We start from the raw sequence: 22,949 nt of genomic DNA on the forward strand, positions 1-22,949 counted from the left end.
CTGCTAAAATAAAAAGATGGCTGAAGAAGAGAAAGCAACTCTAAAGAAAGCATTTCATTTTGGTATTAATGGATATGTACTGTCAGTAAAACTATGCATCAGGAAGAAAAGTGCCCCCAAAAGCTTTCATGCCTGTTGTTTATGCAATATGCATATAAGTAGTATGTGACTGGTCTATGATAAAAAACTTGTAACACTAATGGAGAGCTGACTGTCAAATAACAGCCATTAGGAAAGCCATAGACTCAAACTTATCTTTAAATTAATTATCTGTAAGCCTATCAGTCTGTGACAATTTTGTARTACAGAGATCATGTTAGCTTCAGACCATTAAAAAAACCCCAAACTTCTGCATTCCCTAGCTACAAGAAAATTTTCCTTAAATCTGTTATTTCATTTATTTACCTTAGTGTGCTTGGTTTAATCACTAATTACCTGTACTTACAAGTATCATTTTATCGAACCAAAATTTGAAAGAGCATTCCTAAAGAGAGCATAGAATTATATGTAATAACAACAAGAACGAAAGGCTTCCCTTTTTTATTAGTAGCTAAGGTATTCCTTTATATCTAAGGAATAACCACAAGATGCTGTTCAAATGACCTAATGAAATGGGTCGCAAAGAAACACATTACTTGCAGATGTTAAACTGTGATTCAATGGCCCAGCAAAACATGAAAATGCGCCCAGTACTATTGAAAAGGAACAGTCTGGACTCAGTGGATTTTATGAGGCAGCCACACCACCGCAGAAGCAAATCTCAGCAAGTGAGATTCAAGGAYGATGGTATGAACACAAAGACAACGGGTGTCACTGAAACGGATACTCACCCTGCCCAAGATACAGCAGTCCTGACCGGAAATACAAAAACAAATAGGCACCAAATTTTTTTGCCAAATCAATCTCCACCTTTCCCAAGGGCTCAGAAAGGCCTTCACAATATTGCCATACAAACGTCTCCAAGCCTCAGGAAACACTTCCCAGTTTTTAAAAGGAAAAAGCTGACAGTAAGCAAATCATTAACAGAAATGACAACCGAACCTGCAAATGCCATCCAAGTAAATGGCAGTCTTTCTGAGCAAGACATAATGCCTTCAGACATCTCCTACATAAGAATAACTAATCATTTGCAAGATGGATTCAGGAAAAGTGAGGTGGACGGTCAGTTACATCAAAAACCAACAACAAAATCAGAATGCAATGGACCTATCCACCCAGACTCTGATGATTTCTCAGCACCAGAAAGGACAACTGTTTCTATACAGGTGCCTGAATACATGCATCTGAGTTTTCCACAGGACAGCAATGCTTCCATGGATGCACTAGACATGACCATGGATTTAAGTAACTCACTGCATTCTTCTACTGTCATAAATCAGTCCAATGAAAACAGCACACTGTCATCTAATTCCGAAAAATCGCATGCTTGCTTAAGCAATTCCAGTTACTGCAGTGAATGCAATCCACATTCTGACTCCTGTGAAGCAGATTGTGAGTTACCTGTAGCCAACAAAGACGCAAGTAGTAAGGAAACGACCCCTTTGTTGCCTCCATCAAATCACAGTTTACCTCCTTGTTTCCTCGGAGATTATCAGCGGTCCGGAGAGCATGACACAGTGACACTAACAAATGACGATCATGCGATAATGTCACTGACCAGCAGTAATGCATCAAAATCCATTCCTTCATGTCACACTGGGATCAAGAAAAATTCCACCCAGACAGATGTTTCAGACTGTAATAACTGCATAGAAGGATTTCACATAAAGTCTTAYCTGCCAAGGAATGAAATAAAACCACAAACCAACAAAGAGATTAGAGAAATGAATCAAATTCATTTGGCACATGGGGAACTGTGCGCCCTACAAGGCAGGCTGCAGTCTGTAGAGGAATCCTTGCAGTCAAACCAGGAGAAGATTAAAGTCCTTTTGAATGTAATTCAAGACCTGGAAAAAGCCAGAGCCCTCAGTGAAGGGTATGGTGCATTTTAATATTAGAAACTATTTTACTTGGTAATTTATCAGAAGTCTGAAGTAGATGTTAGCATTCTTTTAACCTTTGCTATCGAAAAAAATCTTTCCTTGAAATATTTAAAGATGAGTTTGCAAAACTGTATCTCATCCACTGTTTCTGATATTTGGGCCTCTGCAGAGAAGCAAGTCTCTTTATAKTTTGGCTTTAATTAACACTGCCTTTACTAAATCCAGTATGAGACRCTGTTTAACAACCCCTTTTTATTTAGATTTATGGTGTCAAATACAATGTCACCAACAYATGAGAATTGGCAGCCTCCATCTAGCTACAATCTCTATGCAGTGGCAACAACAAAACCCAACAGTCTAATGTACTAATGAAATATAATAGAAATCAATGGCAGCCAAACTGTCTCTTACTATCAAGGTCAGATATGCACTTAATGACAAAGCAGTCTTACTGCTGAAATGGTTTGCATTAGCAAAAACATGCTTCTGTTGAATAAATAATTCATGCCTTCATAAGCAAGCAGAAGTATTCGTGGCCAAAGTAATGCATCTGCAGACTTTTTTGGGCACCACATTGGTGGCTGCATTTCATGGCACCATGAACAACATAGCTGCTTAAGGGGAATGCTTTAAGAATAGGAAAAGGCACAACGGTGAGTCAACTTCAAGAGGTTCAATGTGCTATTAAGATTTCCCTGAGGGTGGCGCTGGGGGCTTAAAAGGGATTAAAGCATGAACACAGAGCATGCGATGACTGTTAGCAAGAATTTAAAGACTATCAGCCAGAGACTTTAGAACGACTGCTTCCTGTACTGTCGCAAGAGTGCATGATCTGTATTTATTCTTAGTATGTTCTCATAGTGACTACTAGTCCAGGGCTGCAAGAATTATTTATGTAATTTATTTATGCACTATAAATAATGATACTATAAATGCAGCTTATGTCTAAATACTGAAGAACTCACATCTTTGTATGACAAAGTTAAAACAGAATTTAAAACACTTCTATGCTCAAAATACATCTTAAAACGTCCTAATAATGCTTTCCAAACCAGCAGCAGTGGTTCCAACTTACAGTATATGTGCCTAGGTTAAATTTCCAAGTTCTGTYTAAAATAATCTATTGTTTCCCTCAAATAACTTTTATCTTTGGAAAAAAATGGCAAACATATCTCCTCAAAGTATCATGGGAACAAGGATTCCATTTTTTAAAGCTAAAACCAGGTGAAGTCTAATATAATCACACATTTACTTTCACACTTAGTGCAACTAACCTAGGCATCCAGAATTAATCATCTATGTGTGCTTGATGCATGAGTAAAATTGCATGCTTCATTTTAATATCAGATAATTTTTATCAACAGTATTTCCTGATTACAATTAATGGATAAACCTGGTACAATCTGACCCAACCTTCTGCATTTCCACAAAGAGGAGGTCGCGCTGGGCAGGCGCACGGGCACAAAAGCAAAGCGCAGAGCATGACTCACTCTCGTGACTCAAACGCAAGACTTTGCACATACCCCCATGTGGACCAAAAAGGTTTGCATGGCCAAAGACTTGTTAGGATAAAACTGACTAAAGCTGCCATTGTATACTCTGCCATTTTCCTATAACTTCTGAAGAATAACATATCTATTCTGATTTTCTTATGAAGGATTCTTTCATTCTTGAAGTATTTTATCTGGGGACTGAAATTACCCCCTTTTTCCAATTCACAATCCAAATACAAATTTTCACATACTTTAAAAAAAAATCCTATTGCTCAAGTTAATATCTATTTACTCTGTACAGTTTACCTTTTTAATCTGGAAACATTATCCAGTAACGTACATCCTTTTGTTAGCAGAAAGATACTTCTGTTTATTTCCAGTGTGTCAGCCTTCCTCCCATGTAACATTTTTTCCATATAATTCAGCTCCAACTATCCTCTCAGACAGTTCTTCTCATTCATTCTTCTCTATCCCCAAAGCCACACAATTTTCTAGCACTAACTTTGCAAAGGGCTGTCAAGAGAAATCCATCCACACAAATTCATAACAGAAGTGCAAAAACATTTCTAAAACACCAGAACAAAATTTAGTTCAGTAGATTATATCCAAGGACAGGGGAACAAACCTCCAAGTAGGTGTCAGGTTTAAGCAATCCCTTGTCTATACTACATTTTATATTACTACTACCCAAATATGGGTCTTCAGGGAATTAAAAAACATCCAGTCCTTCTCCCATGCATCTACTTCTGCATGGGACAGGCATGACTTCATCCCAGCTTGCTAGAACCATCTACAAACTACAACAGTAAAATTGAACATTATTAGTGATTCTGGAAGTCTCATAACAACCTCTGTGAAGAAAGACCTCTTTTATTCCAAAAACAAGCAGAAAATTATTTTGGTCCCATCTGAATTCTTCTAATTCCAGTTAAACCAGCTCAATATAAATGTAATGATTCCTTCAGATATAAGGAGCCACTGACCCCAGTGTTTCTAATCCAGATCTTTGCAGCATAAAAAAGATTTAACTCTAGTTGTTGTTAAACCAATCTTAGACTACTGTGAATCCCAAGCTACAATATTTTCAGAAATGACACTTCCATGTCCTATTTTATTAGGTTATTCATTAGAGCAAATTTCATAGCAGGTAGGGATAAATCTGTTTTTCTACTTTACACATATATCAAAATTGCCCTGATGGTACCTGCAAAAATATAAAAATTCAAAATAGCTTTTTTTTTTATTTTATTGAACAGTCTAACTTTCTGAACTATTAGCAGTAAAAATCTGAAGCAAGGAAACAAGAAAAGATGAAAGAATGGAAACCATGAGGGTAAGATCAACTTGATTCACATAAAGCATTGGCTATTCAAATACTTCCAAGTGTGTTTATAAGAAGTATTGCGACCACATGTTTTTGTAACAAGTACTCAAGTAAGAGCCGAAAACTAGTATCTTCAAAAGCAGGAAGCACAAAGACAAAAACAAAATATAAACTAACTTGGGTTTCAGTTGTTTTAAAGCTATCTTCTAATCATAGAATTTGGCACTTGAGTTTTTAGCAAGGTGGTGCACAAAATTATTTAAAAAAAAAAAGGAAAAAATGAAAGAATCCTAGAGATATGTTAATGTATCTATAAACACAAATTACATGAACTATTGTCTATTACAGGCGCAACTTCTACCACACCGGTCAAGACCTCAACAACTGCAGCACCTGTCAGAACACTGCATGTATCATTTACAGGTACCTCAGCCCCTCATGCTATTTGGTATTGTCTGTATGTCCCTCACAAATGCACAATGTTTTGCTTAAAACTATAAAAAGGTCCATTACTACAAATCAAGTTTTTAAAAATGACCAAATGGAATATCTGAGTTATGTTCTTTTCACCCCAGCACAGGGAGAGCAGTTAATGCTGGGGTTATCTGACAGGGGTGCTGCCCTTCCGTGAAGTCCAAGGAGAAACCTTCAGTGCATTATTCTTACAGGCACGCTTTGAAAATCTTTAAGTGGTTTCTGATGATTAAATTCCCTGTGTATGTTACATTTTTAAACCTGACATATCTGTAATAAATTCTGATCTTGAAAAAGATAAAGAATCAGTTCTCTAGATGCCAGTAAGTTATAGCTACAGTTCATGTTCATATGCAAACCACAACTAAAAAATCCCATGCTTCTCACTTCAGCGAATATTTATTTGTTATTATTTTGAGAGAGAAACTGCAGTTGATGTTAAACCCTTATGAACCAGCTAACTTTGTAGCAGTGAGTTCTTTAAGCTGCGCATGTTCCAGACGTGCCATCTACAGAGACCCCGCGAAGTTCCTCGGCTTGCCAGCCATTACGCGGCCGCTAGCAATTACACGGCGCACTTAGCCTGTCCCTCGGCAGGGCACTGCTAGAGCTTGCATCAGTTTTTAACCCCCTTAGGCGATCCCTGCTGCCTCAACTGTGAGGCAGGAAATGCATCTTCAGGTAGAGTGTGTAGGATTTACTACGCTCTTCACACAACTATTTGGAGACTAGTTTTCTCGAATAGGAAGCCTAACCTACCATTGCTTTTCTGTGAGAGAAATTATTTTATGCTGCACTCCTTGATATAGTATTAAAATCCCTAGGCCCACAGTAATCCCATTTCTTTCCTCATATCCTTCCAACACTGCCTGTTGTTCCTGTTTATGCTCCCCATCATGCTACTGGGAATATGCTCGTTCTTTGTCTAACCGCTGAACTTCTGTTTTGTTCAATGACTGACCACCCAGTACGTTACAATTTGGTAATGTGCCACCTGCCCAGAAAGGAGGTTTTTTGGGTGTTTATTGTTTTTTCCTCACTTTCCCATAGTAAGAATTGCAGATTTTTTTTCCTACAGTAAGTACATCACTGCCATTTTTACTTACTTAGAACCAAACACAAGTATTGTCCATAAAACAGAAAGTGATATTGTCAGTTTTTGGTCTTCCTATGATTCACAAAACCAGGCCATCCCTAAACATTCTTCTCACAGCCAGGATAAAATAAGCAGTATTTTCAGGGACACACTTAGGTGTGATTGTTTATTATCCTCTCTCAAAAACTTTAAATAAAGCTGAAGTTTCATTTATATTGTTCTCATGATTATTCAAAAGCACACTACTTTGAATAGGAAAAAATATATTTTTATAAACCAAGAAATATTAAAATTACATTACATAAAAGCAAYGGAGCTGATCATCTTTACATCCCAAAATACAGCCAGAATTCTACGATACAGTTATAAATAGGTCTAAGAAGCCAACAAAGGCAAAAAGAGAACTTCCCTGGGCTTCCTGAAGCAATCACTCACGTGGCAGTTATGGTGAACTTCATACCAAAACARCATGAAATTTCATAGTGTCAAAAGTCTCTGACAGCATGGTTACATATTCATGTATTACAAGATGGCTATAAAATGTGAAAAAATAAATTCTTTTGCATGCAAGAATTGGGTGCCCTAGAATATATTACAACGAGCTTCAGGGAACAGCTAAGCCAAGGCAGGTAAGCAAAATAATACTGCTAACATGCCCATTATTCCAGCAGGTTCTTCTAATAATAGAACCYAAAGTAGAACATGAAGCTTATTTCTTCTTCAGTGAACATTATCTTTCTTCTGAAAGCAAATTATCACACACATTATTTGTTATCAGCTACAACTTGCCTATGAACACAGAGATTAAAAAATAACTAATCTCTGGCTTTGTTTTCTTCTTCAAAAGTAATGATAAATGTTTACTTGTTCTTCCCAACATTACAATGTAAGTTTGTGTTTTTGTTTTGTTTTCTTTTTTTGTTAGTTTTCTTTGACACTGAAGAAAGCAAAACAGAAAGCCATAAAGTGAGATTTTTCAGCTTGCAGACTGTTTTATATCTTTCTTTCCCTGAGCCTGTAGGTTCCCTCTCCCTGCCCTTCCTTTAGTCATTCTATTAATTAATTAAATGTTAATCTTCATGATTTCATATGTTAACAAAGAAATTATTTAAACAATTGCTTCACTTTAATCCAAGTTAAATTAAAAGTGTTATAATTTCCTTATCATATCTCAGTGTCCTCAGGAACAAACAAGGCAAGACCAAACTTTGGCTGTTGAATCACTGTCTGGCTCAAAGCTCACTGCGTTCAAACTCAAAATTAAATACTAAATGAAAAAGACAAGTGAAAACCTTCTCTGGTAAACTGATCAGTCTTCTTTCCTATAAGAGACTGATTCAGAGCAGGATATTTTCAGACACATTATCTTAAATATCTCTAAAATATGTCCTTAACTCCACATAGGGCACAACAGACGTTAACCATGCTTGGTAAATGATGTGTCTGGAAAAAAACACCAAAGGTTCGAGTCAAAAGATACCCGGAAAAATGCTCTCATCTCACACATCCTACCAAGTTTACAATTCAAATTTTTTGTTTTTCTCTCATTTTCCTCTCTTGATGGCTTACAGATTTTGAAAAGACAAGAAACTGAAGGACAGATCTGGTATTACTTAACCAGCCAAAACATCCTCTTACATTTGCAAAACCAAGATTGACGAATACTTTGGGAGTAAGGGCGCTTTATTTCTCAGGGGGGAAAAATGGTTACAGAATTTTTGAATCTCTCAAATTTTTGTGTTAAATCTTCACATTAACTTTCCGCTCCTATTCTTACACCTACCACCAATGCTCCAGAAGGACAATCAGTTTTACACGTACAGAGACACAACATGGCCTAATGTCTTAAGCATAAGGCTGTGACTCCAAGTTCAAATGTCTGCCTAGCTTCTGATGGCTGTACGATATTAAGATGACTACATTTTTGTATTCCTATCTGTAAAATGGAAACAACTACACACTTAGCATTAATTTATATAAACAGAGTCCTATATAGGCCAAATTACCAGGAAAGCTAAAGAAAAATTGCAAGAAAAAGACAGATGGCATTTGGAACAGGTGGCTGATTTGCAAAACTCCCTGCATATCCAACTGACTTTCATTTTAACTGCAACTAATAGCATCACCATACAAACTAAAACATGCCAATAAACTTACTCAAGTCTCTCCAGTATATGACTTACTAAGTTCTAACTTCAGAATATTAAGAAACCTACTGCACAAATGCAGCATGAACAGAGCTGCAGCTCACAATTCCCCATTTTACCTCCTTTCCAGTAATGCCATACACTGCAGGCTTAAGAGAATGACAAGAAAAAAGACGGGTGCACAGTCAGAATTTACATATGATATCTTAGATCTCATTTGAAACAGTCAGGAATATGTTTCAAACCAAAATTAGTGGAAAATTACAATATTGCTATTTTAACCCTGTCTTGTTGCACTTCTTTTTTTGGGAAGGGAACTCTACTTCCAGSACTTTACAGCTGATGAGCTAATGAGAATGCTGGCTTACTGAAATCACATACTCATTTTCCTGGCTTTCTTCCTCCCTCRCAATAAAAAAATTTACTTCTATACRTATTGCATTTCTGATGTGTTGTAATGTTTTAAAGTTTGTTTAAGAAAAAAATGCTTCCATCTATTAACCTCTGTGCCATGCTCCAAAACAGTCTCATAGTTCAAGACAACTCACAAAAACAATGTACAGATGGGAAGATCTGCACTACTGTTCATAATAAATATACACAACTAATATACATTAAAAAGCAAAATTACTAGAATGTAATTTTAAAAAATAAACACACCATGAAGGCATTCCTTCTCCAAGTTCTGTCACATTTATTTATGGCCAAAGGAAACCTCCTCTTATGCATTCTCTTCCTTTGAGAACTGAAGTGCTCTGTGGAAATGATGAACTTGCCAATCAGACATTGTGAAGATCACGCGGAGAAGTTAGAAATTACAGYGCATAATGGTAGAACTTGATTTGAAACATATTCTCTGGCATCTTTTGTAACTTCGAATATACTAGTATGTTCCAGAAGTTTTAGATATGTGAACAAGTTCTCTACATAAAACCAGCCCTTTATTTATGACCTGGACTATAAAYGCGCTTGTGGCACTGCATTGCTGGCAGGGCAGAATGATTCTTTAGATTAATGTACAACAAGAAAGGACAAACGACTTTTTCCTTTAGCTTGAAAAGATTTTCTTTATTTCAAAGAATATGGCAAACCTTTAGCTTCACAAGCTTTAAGCATTTTTCCTTTTAATTTTTTTTTATGGATATAAGCAATAAAATATACCCTCAAAAGTGTTCTTCAGACCATATTTTCTAGATGAGCCAAACTCATTAAAGAGTTTGATATGCTTATTAGGTAAAGTCAGGGTTGGACATAGCATTGCAGCCTATTGTTCAACATACAACTCAACTGAGTGCTGATGTCCTTAACTCCTGCTAATGAACATAGTATTTATTCTTCTCAAAGTACTTTACACATCACTAATTAAACACCACAACTTGTCTACGAGACAAACTTGTTAGTCTTCTCTACAGTACACCAGAAACTCCAGAGGTTACATGACTTATCCGAGATCAAAGAGCAAGTCTGCATAAACATACACATTCAGGACAAGACAGATTTCCTTTATTTGGTCATGTTGTCATCCCTCACAACGAACAACCTCTGAGATCCCTGAGACCATAAAAGTTGTGCATTTTTATTGGACTCTGCAGCAAAAGAGGCCACTCTCTGGATTATATATACAAACTACCTTTTATCACAAGATGCCTTCCCTCTGCAGAGGAGTAAACTATGWGGCTTCGCCTACCCCTTTAGTTTACACAGTCCCAATCCAGGAAAGAGATTCTGAGCAACAGTCATAACTGTCTGGAGTAAAGAACAGGCGAAACAGCAAAACAGTGGTGTGCCTTTTGATTTTCTTGGTTGTTTTTAATTGCAACGGTGCCTGGAGGCACTACAATGATCAGTAGAGTGCATACAACAGAACACAATTCCTGCTCTGAACAATTTCTAATCTTAACAGACAAAGCAGAAGACAGCAAGAAAAAACAGTAGCATCATTCTTATTCATTAATATTCATTTTTATAGAGATGTGGGCATAAGAGACAGTTACAATAAAGCATTCAGAGTAACCAAAATTTGAAGTTCATTACAGACTCATTAGACAACATTCTGAAAAAAGTAATTGTGCTCATCAGTTTTTCTAAAAGATGCAKGTATTTTTTTCTACTAATGTAGCTTCACTGTTGTCATTAATTATAGAATCAAGTGTTTCATCTTGTTCTCCCTTTCCCTGCTCCTAAGTCATCAGTGATCCAAATACAGCAGTATGTTGTATTACTGTCAGTGAATCATCTTTTATTATGTACATTTTAAGCAGTCACTGAACCCATCAATATACTAACCTCGTGTCAGTCCAGGTGTTGGTTAAACTGACTGGTAAAGCAATAGAGGACCTTTCATTCTTACAGTCACAGAAAATTCAGATCGGATATATAAGGGCTATAAGTTTAGCTTTATTAACAACTATTCAAGCAGTGTTATGTGAAATGACTTGGGACTTGCAGTCTAGATCCTATCAGACAAAAGTTTGTATTACAATAAATAAATGGAAGTAGCAACCAAAAGCAAACAGTTAGCTCAGAATACAAAGGACAAGTATTAAATGGAGACTGAACTGATCTCTTGCCTCTGGAGAYGATCTCTCCAACATTAAATTAGAAATAGTGGAAAAAGAGAAGCAAAAAGGAACATGAAGACATGTTATCCTTGTTGTATGTATGTYAGAAACAGAACATTTCATTCTCCAGCGCTCCTGATCTGTGACTTCTAAAAAGCATTAAGTTGCAGTTTTAACACTACGCTGATAAAGTAGAAGAGACACACAGATCAAATTTGTTTTTTACATCACTTTCTTTCTTCTCCTTTAATTATATAATTATTATATAATTATATATTTAATTTATTACATATTACTCCCTGACCAGAGATCTCTCTCCAGCTCTTCTATGCATTAGAATTCTGTTTCTTTCTTTTTGCCAACTTAGTCACTTTATTTCAGTTAAAAACTCAACCACATTAATTATAAAGGGAAACAAGCTTCTAGTTAATTTTAACATATTATTCAACACAATGTTCATACATTTTTATTATCTATAAATATACACACAGACACACACACGCAAAATGTAATTAATATAGTCTTAATATAAACATGCATATTTACTGATTTTACAGATTTCTTTCTCAGGGCCCGAATCAGGAACAGGGCCTGCTTGTGACGTCTTATACAAACACACCTAATGACGATGCCTTATTTCCTTTCAAAAAGCTTTATGGAAAAAACAAACAGCTCCTTCCTCCTCTCCCATCCWCCCACAAATTCAGCTGACAACTCCCATTCGCCTGCCCAGAAAAGGTGGTTGGAATAAGGATTAATACTGGTTACTCAGTACAGATGTAACTTTAAAGAGCAGCATTTTTATGAAGTTGTTAATTACCAGCTGATTTTCAGTGTCACAAATATGGCAACTTGAACCATTTTAAGATTTCTTCCTATTCTGTACACCAGTATACAATGCTGTACTTTACTTTTTACCATCAGGAATGATTTTCATATTAAAGAAAATTTTGTTTTCAATGCAATTGGCTGGAACGCTGCCCTGCATTAATATGACAAGTTATTATACCAAAAAAAGTAACTGCCACTTTTATTTACATACAAAGTAACACTCCCCAGACTCCAAGCTGCCATAGCTACTTCCCAGGATCTCTAAATCCCCTGCCAACTGAAATTTTACAAAGATCAGCATGAAGTTAACCATTCAGCCTTCTACATGATTTAAAYGCCCAAATATAAATCATTTTTCATTAGGCTTTTTCCATAGCACATGAAACAGATTCAATCATTTTTCATCTCATCCTTGACTACTTATACTTAGACAGCTGCTTCTTATTCTCATCAGATCTCTGGTCATCAGTATCTTGGGTGAAGGTAAAAGCTAATTGTTGATACTTTCTCATAGTAAATGTTCTTTTCACAAATAATTCAAATTGCCACATAATAGAGGTCCTTAAAAATAACTATAAAAAAAAGCATTAGCTCCCTTAAATTGACAGAATGAAAAAAGAGAATCATTTATTTGTCAAATCCCTTTACCTACATGGGCCCCCAATAATGGGCTCACACCAGGTTTAAGGAACAGGAGTAACGGCTGGTAGTGGCCAACAAGCATGTGGAGAAGACTAAGGAAAACATAAATCTAACTACCACCATAATGGTAAGAAGTCTGAACTATCTGTATATTTTTAGTACAAATGTTGCATCTTGTTCATTCATTTCCAAGCTTGGCTTGTATGTTCAAGACACTGCATCAACTAGCAGTTAACAAGGAATGGGAGGAAGAAGAAACTGTCATTCCAGAGAACTGCTTATCTCAACAGAAAGCGCAAACTTTGAGGAATTTTATTTTATGGTTAAGCTACTTGTGGTCAAGTTCACACAGGTTAAACTTAACATCTTCCTCAACTGTAAAGCAGCACAATGGAACAGAGTAATTTGAAACAAAATGATGCCCACTCATAAAAGCAAGAGCATATTGTCCATTTAAAAAAAAGGAACCATTAGGAAAWACCTGTTTAAACTGTCAGTAAGTCACAATTCAAAGTCACAAAAATAATCAGCAATAGCCACCTCCGCATCTCGTGCAACATGTGGGCTAAAAATAAACTACAGAGCATAATGAAAATGAATTGTATAGGCCATTTCTTCTTCATTATATTTTAAACTGTTCTGGAAAACTGTCACATATATAGGCAGCCAGCACATATGCAAGCATGATTTTTGTTTTATTGGTTTATGCAAAAAAGAAAAAAAAATGGGTGAAAGATATAAGTACATATGAACTGCTATGCAAATGAAGGACAATGTTATCTAACATTATAGACCCTGGGTAATTTTTTTTCCCCTTAATTCTTGTCCCATTGTGTTTGGACMCAACACTGGAGCTGTTACCTCACAAAACTGAAGAGGATCCCCTCAGAAAAGGTTAATAGATGAACTTCTTTCAAGGCAGCAACCTATACTGTCTTGCATTTTAACCAGGCTCTGATATTGAATAATGTTCTGTTCTAACAAAGTATGCATCTTTTCCACATGTTTTTAAAGAAGGAATTTCTCACTTACTAGCTTAATCTCTTCATTTTTTCCATAGTGTAGAATATGACTTCAGACAACAAGAAGGAAGATTTCATCAGATTTTGAAAAGGCTGGATCACGTGGAGCAAAGTCCAGCTCCAGCTTCTCCTCAAAAGCTACCACCTGATCCTCCAATTCCAGAGAAAAAGGAATTAAGAAGGAAAACAAAAAAGGTGAAAAAGAAATGCTTCTGGTGGATTTGACTGCCTTGTGGATCATATATGGAAACACAGAGTTTTTACATTTCAAAAGACACTAGAATACATATGAAGAGGTTTGAGAGCACACACCTGCAAACTCTGCTATAATGAAATCACAAGTAGAAAGCTAAAAAAAGTTTAATAGAGTATCTGAAAACTCAGAAGAATTGAATTTACTTAACAAATCATCTCACTGAATAAATACACATGAAGAGACTATTTTCAACAAAGAACTGTAATTTTTTTCTCATTTTTCTCCAAGGACACTTTCATATACTTTGTAAAGACAACTTTTTTTCAACCTTCCATAATGACGGCAATTAAATCTCTACTTTAAAAAGCAAGTGTAGACAAAGATAAGAACATCATTTAGTCTTCACTTCCTACTTATAAGCAACATGGACTGAAAAATAGAAGAACATGCACTGATCACTAGATGAATCACATAACCAAGTACAAGTTCAGGATGATATATGTTGCTCAAAACAAACAAAAACCAAAAAAACTTCTCAAAGGAGACAATTACAAATATTTCACATCCCCAGTGAAATATTTTGGTTGCCGTCATCCAATATTTAACAAAAAAAAAAAGAAAAAAGAATTTCAGATTAAATGTTACTCTTCCCTTTCATTCATTCAATTTAAAAAGCAATAATTTAATAGACTTCTGTAGAAAGAATCTTAGAATCATAAAATAAGAGAATATTTAAACAAGTCGAGCCCAACTGCCTTCTCAAAGCAGGTCCAWTTAGATAAGACTGCTCAGGGCCTTGTCCAGTTGAGGTCTGAGTATATCCAAAGACTCTACAACCTCTCTGGGAAACCTGTTACAAAATTTGACCACTTTTACAATGAAAAAGTTTTTCCTAACATCTAATCTAATTTCCGATGTTCTAACATGTGTCCACTGCATCTTGTCCAATCCCAATGCCCCTTCAAGAAGAGCCTGGCTCCGTCATCTTCTCTTTATCCTCCCATCAGATATTCAGTAAAACCTCTSCCCTAAGCCAGAACCACTTCCCTCAGCCTGCTGCCTTCTGTCCTGTTAAACCACTTTCCCAATTTGTCCACCCAGTATCACTATGCATTTAAAACCTGTATCACTATATCCCAAAGTACATTTTTTAAYCTTAACTAAGGAAATAGCCCCATACAGGTCCACAAGATACAAAATTAGTCCTAAAAATTAGTTTTTAAATGAACTTACCTGCATTATGCCAAAACAAATTATATATGCTAGAACAAGTTCATCAGCTGTCAGCGTAGGTTTTTTTAACYTTCAAAAACTAGCTGAGGCACCAGCTAGTACTAGGTATTCCAATGTAACCTAATTAAGGCTCGAGGTTATTATTTTGTTTATGACAAAGCGATCACCATTCATAAGGGAAAAAAAAACATTTYACAAAGCAAGTTCAAAAGGCACAATGTAAAGGCCAAAAAGGTATTTTAGGTTTAGTGGAACATACTGCAGAACTATTCTTAAAAGTGACTCTGGTTAATGAGTTCAACTGGTGCCAGTGTATTCAACAGATTAATCCCTAGATCCTCATTTTAAAGTCATATTGTATTAACTGTGCAACATTAATTTAAAAACTGTGCACTTTTTGTACACTTCTGCATTCCCCCAATTTGCAGGGTTAATTAGATATTAGAAACACATTAAAAGACATAATTTTGCATAGATATAAAGGAGGACTAACAGTGCAAGAAAACTGGTCTTCATTTAGAAGAAATATGCTATGTAACATGGCTTAACTTATCGATATTCTGAAGGACTGAGTTTTAAAAAAACACTTGCATGTAAGTACATTCACTATGGAAATCACAGGCACAAAATTCTCATTACTCTAGGGCTTTTCAGAGGAAAAAAGCAAAAAAGCATACCTTCAGCGAGCCAGCAAAGCTCTTCAATAACAACTTTTGGACATATCGGAGGTCAGAACTAAACCGTTACATCAGATCGCATCACTATATCACATTCAAATACATGTACTGCTCATGCTGGCATGCCTATGGCATTCCTACCTATTCTGCATTAGTATCTGTAATTGATACACTGAAGGATCTATTAGTATGTGTTTTTTTCTATTAAAATAACTTTTTAAAGATGAATATCCTCTGCAGGAAAGGTAGAATAATACGCAATACTGGGAGGAGTCATATTAGCAAAGCCAGTGCTGTACTGTACTGATTTTTCTGTACTGAAGTGATTTTCAACAATTTGTTATTATATGAAAGGAATCTTTTTTCTTTTTCCTTTTTTATTATGCATTAAAAGTTTCATTTTAAGCTGTCTTTCTTTTTTTAAGCATACTGAATATACCTTCAAAACAGCTTTGAGGGATCCAGATTATTCAATTTAAATGAATCTCAGTATTTTGGTTCGTCATGTATTATCAGTAAATTTCTGGGGTCAGTAAAACTACATAAGAACAGGAATACCCTGTTCACTTTAAGAAAGTCCATCCACGATAGTTTCATAAGGCTCTAAGTCTTTCTTTCGATCTGAAAAAACATCAGTACTTCTGGAAAACACATGCTGACTTAAAGGGTTACTGGTTTTAGATTTTAATGTCTGACCTTGATGGCATTCAGAAGCGTAGACACTTTTTAACCCTTACTTTCCCTGTCAAAACTCACCCTTTGTTTGCCATGCTTCTCGATTTTTGTTTTCCAATTCTCTCTCAATCACAACAGTAGGGATTATACATAGGTGGATATGAAATTCTCTTTGTAACATATACACACGCAGTAGTGAACACTTAAGTTACCTAAGGCCAGCTGGCGCTCTGCTTCCAACGCTGCAACTGAAGAAGAATATTCACGTTTCTTTCAGCCTACCCTCAGACTGTCTAGTGTTTTCAAATTCACCTCCCTCAAGACACATGGTTTTGTTGAAAGAAAATATGAAATTAGAGCTCCCCTCAAGCACTGTCTTTCGGCAGGTTGCTCCTACAGAACTCCAGGACTTCAGTCAAGTAAAGGAAATTCTTTCAAAAAAGCTGGCCGCTCATCTCTTTTATATGAGGATAACATAAGAAACCAGCTGAGTGAATGAGTCAGCAGTAGCCACCTAAACAGTGTCCTAGCAGTAGCAAAAGCCAGCCAACTTCTAAAACGCCCATTTAACATCCAAACAAAAGGCTTCTCTGGAACACAAACAGAAATTCCACAATTCTCTAACTACAACAAGCACTTAAAAATGCAATAGTTTAATGTAACTTTCAAGTAAAAGTATGTCAGGTATATCCTGGTAACATAAATCAAATACAGAAAAATATATACSCTGGTAACACGGCATGACTGCAGAATCTAAACAACATGAGAATGTAATGTGCGAGGGCTGCTTTTTGTGTTATTATTTTGTTTTTTAATGATTTTAAAATTATTAATGATTTTAATAATTCAAATAGGAAATAGAAAAATTAATGGTAGATAAACACAACACAGGTATACGATGCCAGGATTAGAAAAGCAAGAGAAATAGATTTATTATTAGAAAATAATAGTACTGGCTAAAAAAAATTTCTCTACTGTAGAAAACTATGGTGTATTGCCCCACAACAGCTCCCAGAGTTAAATAGTATAAATGCACATGAACACACTCTTTAAAGAAACATATTTTCTTGATAGCATTTGTATATATAATATAATAGGCTTCTCTAAAAATAYATATTTAAATGAGATCTACAATATGCTATTTGTAAAATACTGTACAGCACACGGCACATTCAATTATTGCATTTGAACTTGCTGCTTTATGGAAAGAGTCAACCTAACATTTTTAAAAAATTCAGAAGGTATGAATAAAATACTGATTTCTCTCTATCATGTAACATCAGTTGATGTAGGGGTTTTCGTAGTTTCATAAACTATAGCTCTTTGAAAAAGCCATAATACTTGATCCTTATGCTAGCCCAAATACAAAACAACTTCCTAAGGAAATGTATTAATCAAATGTATGTTTTGTACATTTCTAGGTTCTTTAAATGGGATGTTATCTTTTGCAATAAAATGAGATACTTTTCTTAGGTTTCAGGACTCAATAACATTACCAAGGAGTAAAAGACTATTCTTTGGAAAAGGAAAAAGAATGGGTAATGGTTCTTTTACAGAATCATATTCTGTAGTGATTGGATTGGACTCAAATTGGACCGGAATACTGAACAAAAATATTGTAAAGCTTTAGATAGTTCATGTGAACGTTTGAATATAACATTTACCAACTACGTCAGCCCTGCAAAATGGCTGCTTTGGTCACTATCTCCCCAAAAGGTTTTTGTTTTTTGCAAGAATATGCCATCTAAAGTTTACACATTTTTAATTCTCATTATAAATCAATGTTGCATAGTAATAAAGTATTTTGAAGACAAAGTATACCATGGCTGCTTTGGTTAACAGAGCATAGGCTTTTCACATCTTCCTATTTTTTAGGATACTGGGAATCCCCTTAAAACGCCAGTAATTGTCTATGTCCAGAATCCGTACTTTTATACTTGCCTTTGGATGAAAACCAACAAAAAAAAGAAGAAACTCAACCTAGCTTCCTTTTTGCAAAATCTTTATTTTTACAATATTTTATACAAATATTGCCTCAAAATTGATGTATGTAGCCTAACTACAAGCCTTTTTACCATGCTAAACTGCTAATGCAAACAAAACCAAGTTTGGGTCTACCAAAGGAGAGCTTTAAAACACATATGGTGTATTTATTATATTTTTGTTCATATAACCAAGTCCATACAGAAAACAAGTACAGCATTTTACTTCTATAATTCCTGAACTAGGATTTCAATGCATCATTAAAGACTTCAATTGGCAAGACATCACAGTGAAGCCCTCCGTGGCATTTAAGCAAGCCTTCTCCACAGTARCTACAGAGAGCCAAATTATGTTTTCAACACTGCCACCTTTTCCCAAATAGAAATCAYGCCCATCTTAGCCTGACCCTTTCTAGTAATTACATAAACGCATTTCACAGAGCACTGTTACCCTGCTGAGCACAAGGCAGAGTTCAACTGACATTGCCACAAGAAAAAATAAAGGCAGCTGTAAGCCTAAATGCCTTTCAACTCCCTCTCTACTGACAGCCTAGAAGATCATGAAAAGAACACCTGAAGAGGAAAATTTACCTGCTCCTCCTTGCCAAAAAGCAAGAGATCTCAAACAGATAAAAGGCAGGACTCTATCAGGCACAAGAGATTTAAACTTTCAAAGAATTACAGGTCACATAAACTGTAATCATTCTGTTTATAATATTAAAATAACGGTATTGGCATTGTTTTTCACATAATAGGCCCTCTGTTTTGAACTTATGCAGAACTACACAGCAGAAGATCATGAAATACTTCCAATATTCAAAAACATAGAAACAAACTAAAGAGTCTGAAGAGCAACTTCCCCTTTTCCCAAAAGCAAATGGGAGATGAAGTCAGCCGCAAGTCAACACTAAAAGCAATTGTTGGACTGCAGCTACCCYGTACGTTCTGCCTGTCCTTGCAGTGCCAAATCTCCACACTTTCAGTAACCGTAGCTCACCTACGCATTCTGTGGAGAGCCACAATTTCTGTCTGATTGATTTTTAAAAACACAAGTTTTCAAGCCATCAAGAAGTTTGGCCCTTTCAAGAGTTTCTAAAGTAAACCTGCAAATTAACTGATTGAACTAAAGATAGTCCCCTGAGCATAAAACTAGCTTATTTTGCAAATTCWTTCTGAATGCAAAAGAATTTTCTTCATTACGAACAATTTCTTCATGTGTAAAGGACCATTCTGTTGAGAGACCTTGTGTCAGTTCCAGCAAACTCTAATGGGTTTCTGCTTTGATACATGTCTGACGTGTCCAATATACACAGATGCACAGGTGCTGATGAGCATTATCAGCATTCAGACATCTGGATTCCCAAATTAACACTGGATTTGATCTTTTTAATTAAGAATGGCAGAACATTACAGTAGATGAGAAAAAATTTGATTTTCCAAACCATTTCAATTGACTGTAACCAGCCCTTGTTTCCTGATGATAAGGATCCTTTTTTGAATGATTACTACAGTTTCATTTTGCCTCTTCATTTATTATTTATGGTACCCAGAAATAATTCATTGGTGGATTGATTACATCAGGCATCCAACTCATATGATGCTTTGTTTGCAAGTACAGAAACATTTTCAAGAACCGCAGAGAACTGAAAGCTTCTTTGGATCTTTATTCAAAACCTCTTCCTGTTATGACCATACACACATGTTAAAGGGTTGCACAGAAAAAAAAGAACGAGACCTGAATTTTTATAAATATRTAATGATGTGATTTCTGAAACTTGCAGATCCACCATCATGGAGTTTCAAAAAGCTTACGTCAAGCAACTATTGACAAATATCCTTCTGAAKAACTTAATTATAAGGATCCTAAAACACCATATGACACACACGTACGACAGACTGACAGTGTTCCAAAACATTTATCTTGGTTTTCCAACAGAAATGAACATGGAAACAAATTACATTTGAGAAGATATATCATGGATCCTTTGTGGCTGAAACAATCAAGTAAATGCTGCTCATGATTTTGCAGAAAATTGTAAACATCTGTAAGACTAAAAATTAATGTACATAATCTCTTAAGCGCACAATCGGAAGSGCAACTTCCTTATCTCCTGCTGCCTGAGGAGTCAGAGACTGGCCTTCCTTGTTACAAATAGCCTGAGTCAAGAGAAGTGCTTATCAGATATGTACTTAAATCTAGGTAAACTGCAGAATCTGTCCTTGAATATAACTCTCAACCCATGGACTCTCTGCAAGAACCCCAGACAAGTATTCTGTGCAAGAGCACCTCAAGACATTTTCCCTCTGTCAATAATAAGTGTTCATCTTCCTTCTACAGAAAAAAAAAGCTGGGAACAGCAGCTGTTCCATAGCAACTCTAACTCTCTGAAAAGTAAAGCATTTGGAAAAATTAGAAGAAGAAAAGCACTCACAAATTTAATTATTTATATATGCTACTCAGAATAGTTTTTTAATTTTACCCAGCAATCCTCTTTAGATTAGTAGAAACACTATTTTCAATGTGTTAGTGTGCCCTTTATATATATATATTTATTTATTTATTTTCTTCAGAGAGCAATTAATTTTAGATAGTTTTTTTTAAAGCACAAATCTCACTAGCAGTGTTCAGTTACACTCTGAAAGACAGTACGGTGGCATGGATGAATGAAGAGAGAATAAAGCTTTGAACTTTTCATTTTAAATCTAAACAGGTAGCTTATCTAAGACCACAAACACTCAACAAGTACTGTATTTTCATTTTTACAGTTAACTATGAAATGACTTTCAAAGCATTAAAAATATTACTCACAATTAAGGGGTCATCTCGTCTCATCGTAATAACAGTTCTGTTCACTGTGCGTAATAACTGTACCATTATTTCTTGAATATGGTGATAAGTTGATGTCTGTAAATCAGAAAAAGCAATTTTCATATTAAATCCCTATCTCCTGTAAAACAAGGAAGAAACCAATTACTTCCATGTGGACAGTTCCAGTTGTTCAAYGCCACCACCCTCCTGAAAGAATGATACTAATCCTGTTTGCTCACACTGCTCGTTAGTTTCAGCAATTTCAGGGGAATACTCATTTCAAGTGACACAATCCAGATTTAGTCCTATCTATTCCATAATTGTTTCGTTTCAAAGAGCCACTTCCTACCCCCCACTCAAGGGGCTCGTGTTTTACCATTAATTGAATAGGCTATAACTTAATATCAACATCCTGACAACAGATAATCGAGCAGAACTGTATCATAGATTTCCACATGTATCAGTGGTCCTCAAGATAGTCTGGAACTCAATACCATTCTTAGCTTGCAGTCGCAAAGAATTTAATCATTAAAAGAGAAAGGCATCTTAGTTTCACTTTGGGGCTCTGGGAGGACACCGCATTGAAGATGGTCAGCTCTTTGAACCCATTAACAAAGAACTACTGGTCTACCTGGCCAGCGGAGGCTGAAGCAGAGACCCACCATCTGTCAACACCAAGTTTTGACTGACCTTTGCAGTTCAGTGGCAAATACTGACCAAGTCGCATCAAATGATAGATACACCTGGCATGTTGCATGCATAAAGCATTTCCTTTTTTTCAGACTGGGTAGAGTAGTATCATCTCATGCTTACCAATTTCATTAAGTTTACTCCAATCACTAGACAAACTTAGGAAAAAAGCAAGCAACATATTCCAGCAAAGAAAAAGGCTTGGCTCTCAGTTAAAGGTCTAAAAAATATCTAATAGAAAAGTAAAAAATGAAATTTACTCTACACCAAACAAGCCACCCCTTTAACCTCACATGAAGTCTTGGATGAACACCACAGCCACAGAAGCCACAGGGATATCTCAACAGTATGCCAGGTGGCTGAGCTCCAAAACCAACCCACAAGAAGCTGCTTCTCACTCCTCCTTTCCAAGATGTCCAACACTGCCACCCTTCTCTTTCTCCTGTTTTGATTAATCTCGATCAGGCCAGCATACCTTAGCAAATGTCACATCCATCCTACCTACCAATTTTATAGTTACCATATACAGTCTATGTCCCTTTATTTTGACACACTCCATGGTCTTCTTGCCAGTCACAGCCTTTCAAAACTTACTATATTCTACAAATGACCAGGGTATTCATATTTGCAGTATATATATATATATATATAAAAATATATATATATTTTTTTAATTTTAAACTCTTCTGGTACACCCCTGGATTTATAAAGACCACACTTGACAGTTGCTGCATAGAAGACAAATGTTAGAGTACTTTTACAAAGCCACTCTTCCACCTCCTTCCCTTTCCCATGTACACACTGTCAGCTTGCAGGCTTATACCAATCAAACAATACAAAACCATCCAGTGGGTTGGCTTTGTTTTTTAAATGCACTAAAAATATCTATATGAAATTTAAAATAAAACCTTCCATACATCTCTTCACCAAGTCAACTTGAATGATTACCAAAATAAATTTCTTGTCTCTACCGGCTTTTCTTTTTTAAATCGCCCGAAAAACTTCTGAGATAAAATTGTACTTTTGTACAGTAAAACATAACCACTTTTTGTCTAGACAAAGTTCATAAACCAAATTCTTCAGACTTATGCAAAGTTGCAATCAAACACTTTTCA

At 35.8% G+C, this 22,949-nt stretch overlaps 2 protein-coding genes across 2 annotated transcripts in view; one reads left to right on the forward strand and one right to left on the reverse strand.

Annotated features, from left to right (window-relative positions):
- DOCK2 (dedicator of cytokinesis 2) overlaps nucleotides 1-22,949 on the reverse strand; it is a 228,840-nt gene that overhangs the window by 120,588 nt on the left and 85,303 nt on the right. The window contains exon 27 of the mRNA XM_026061319.1: nucleotides 21,145-21,240. Within this exon, the coding sequence (XP_025917104.1) occupies nucleotides 21,145-21,240 (96 nt within the window). The remainder of the gene's footprint in view (nucleotides 1-21,144; nucleotides 21,241-22,949) is intronic.
- INSYN2B (inhibitory synaptic factor family member 2B) lies at nucleotides 612-13,797 on the forward strand. The gene is made up of 3 exons (XM_026061320.1): nucleotides 612-1,975; nucleotides 5,148-5,222; nucleotides 13,611-13,797. Exons 1-3 carry the CDS (start codon nucleotides 612-614, stop codon nucleotides 13,795-13,797), a joined length of 1,626 nt encoding a protein of 541 aa, XP_025917105.1.

This window comes from Apteryx rowi, unplaced genomic scaffold (genome assembly GCF_003343035.1).
Source record: "Apteryx rowi isolate R43461 unplaced genomic scaffold, aptRow1 scaffold_18, whole genome shotgun sequence".
NCBI classification, from domain to species: domain Eukaryota; kingdom Metazoa; phylum Chordata; class Aves; order Apterygiformes; family Apterygidae; genus Apteryx; species Apteryx rowi.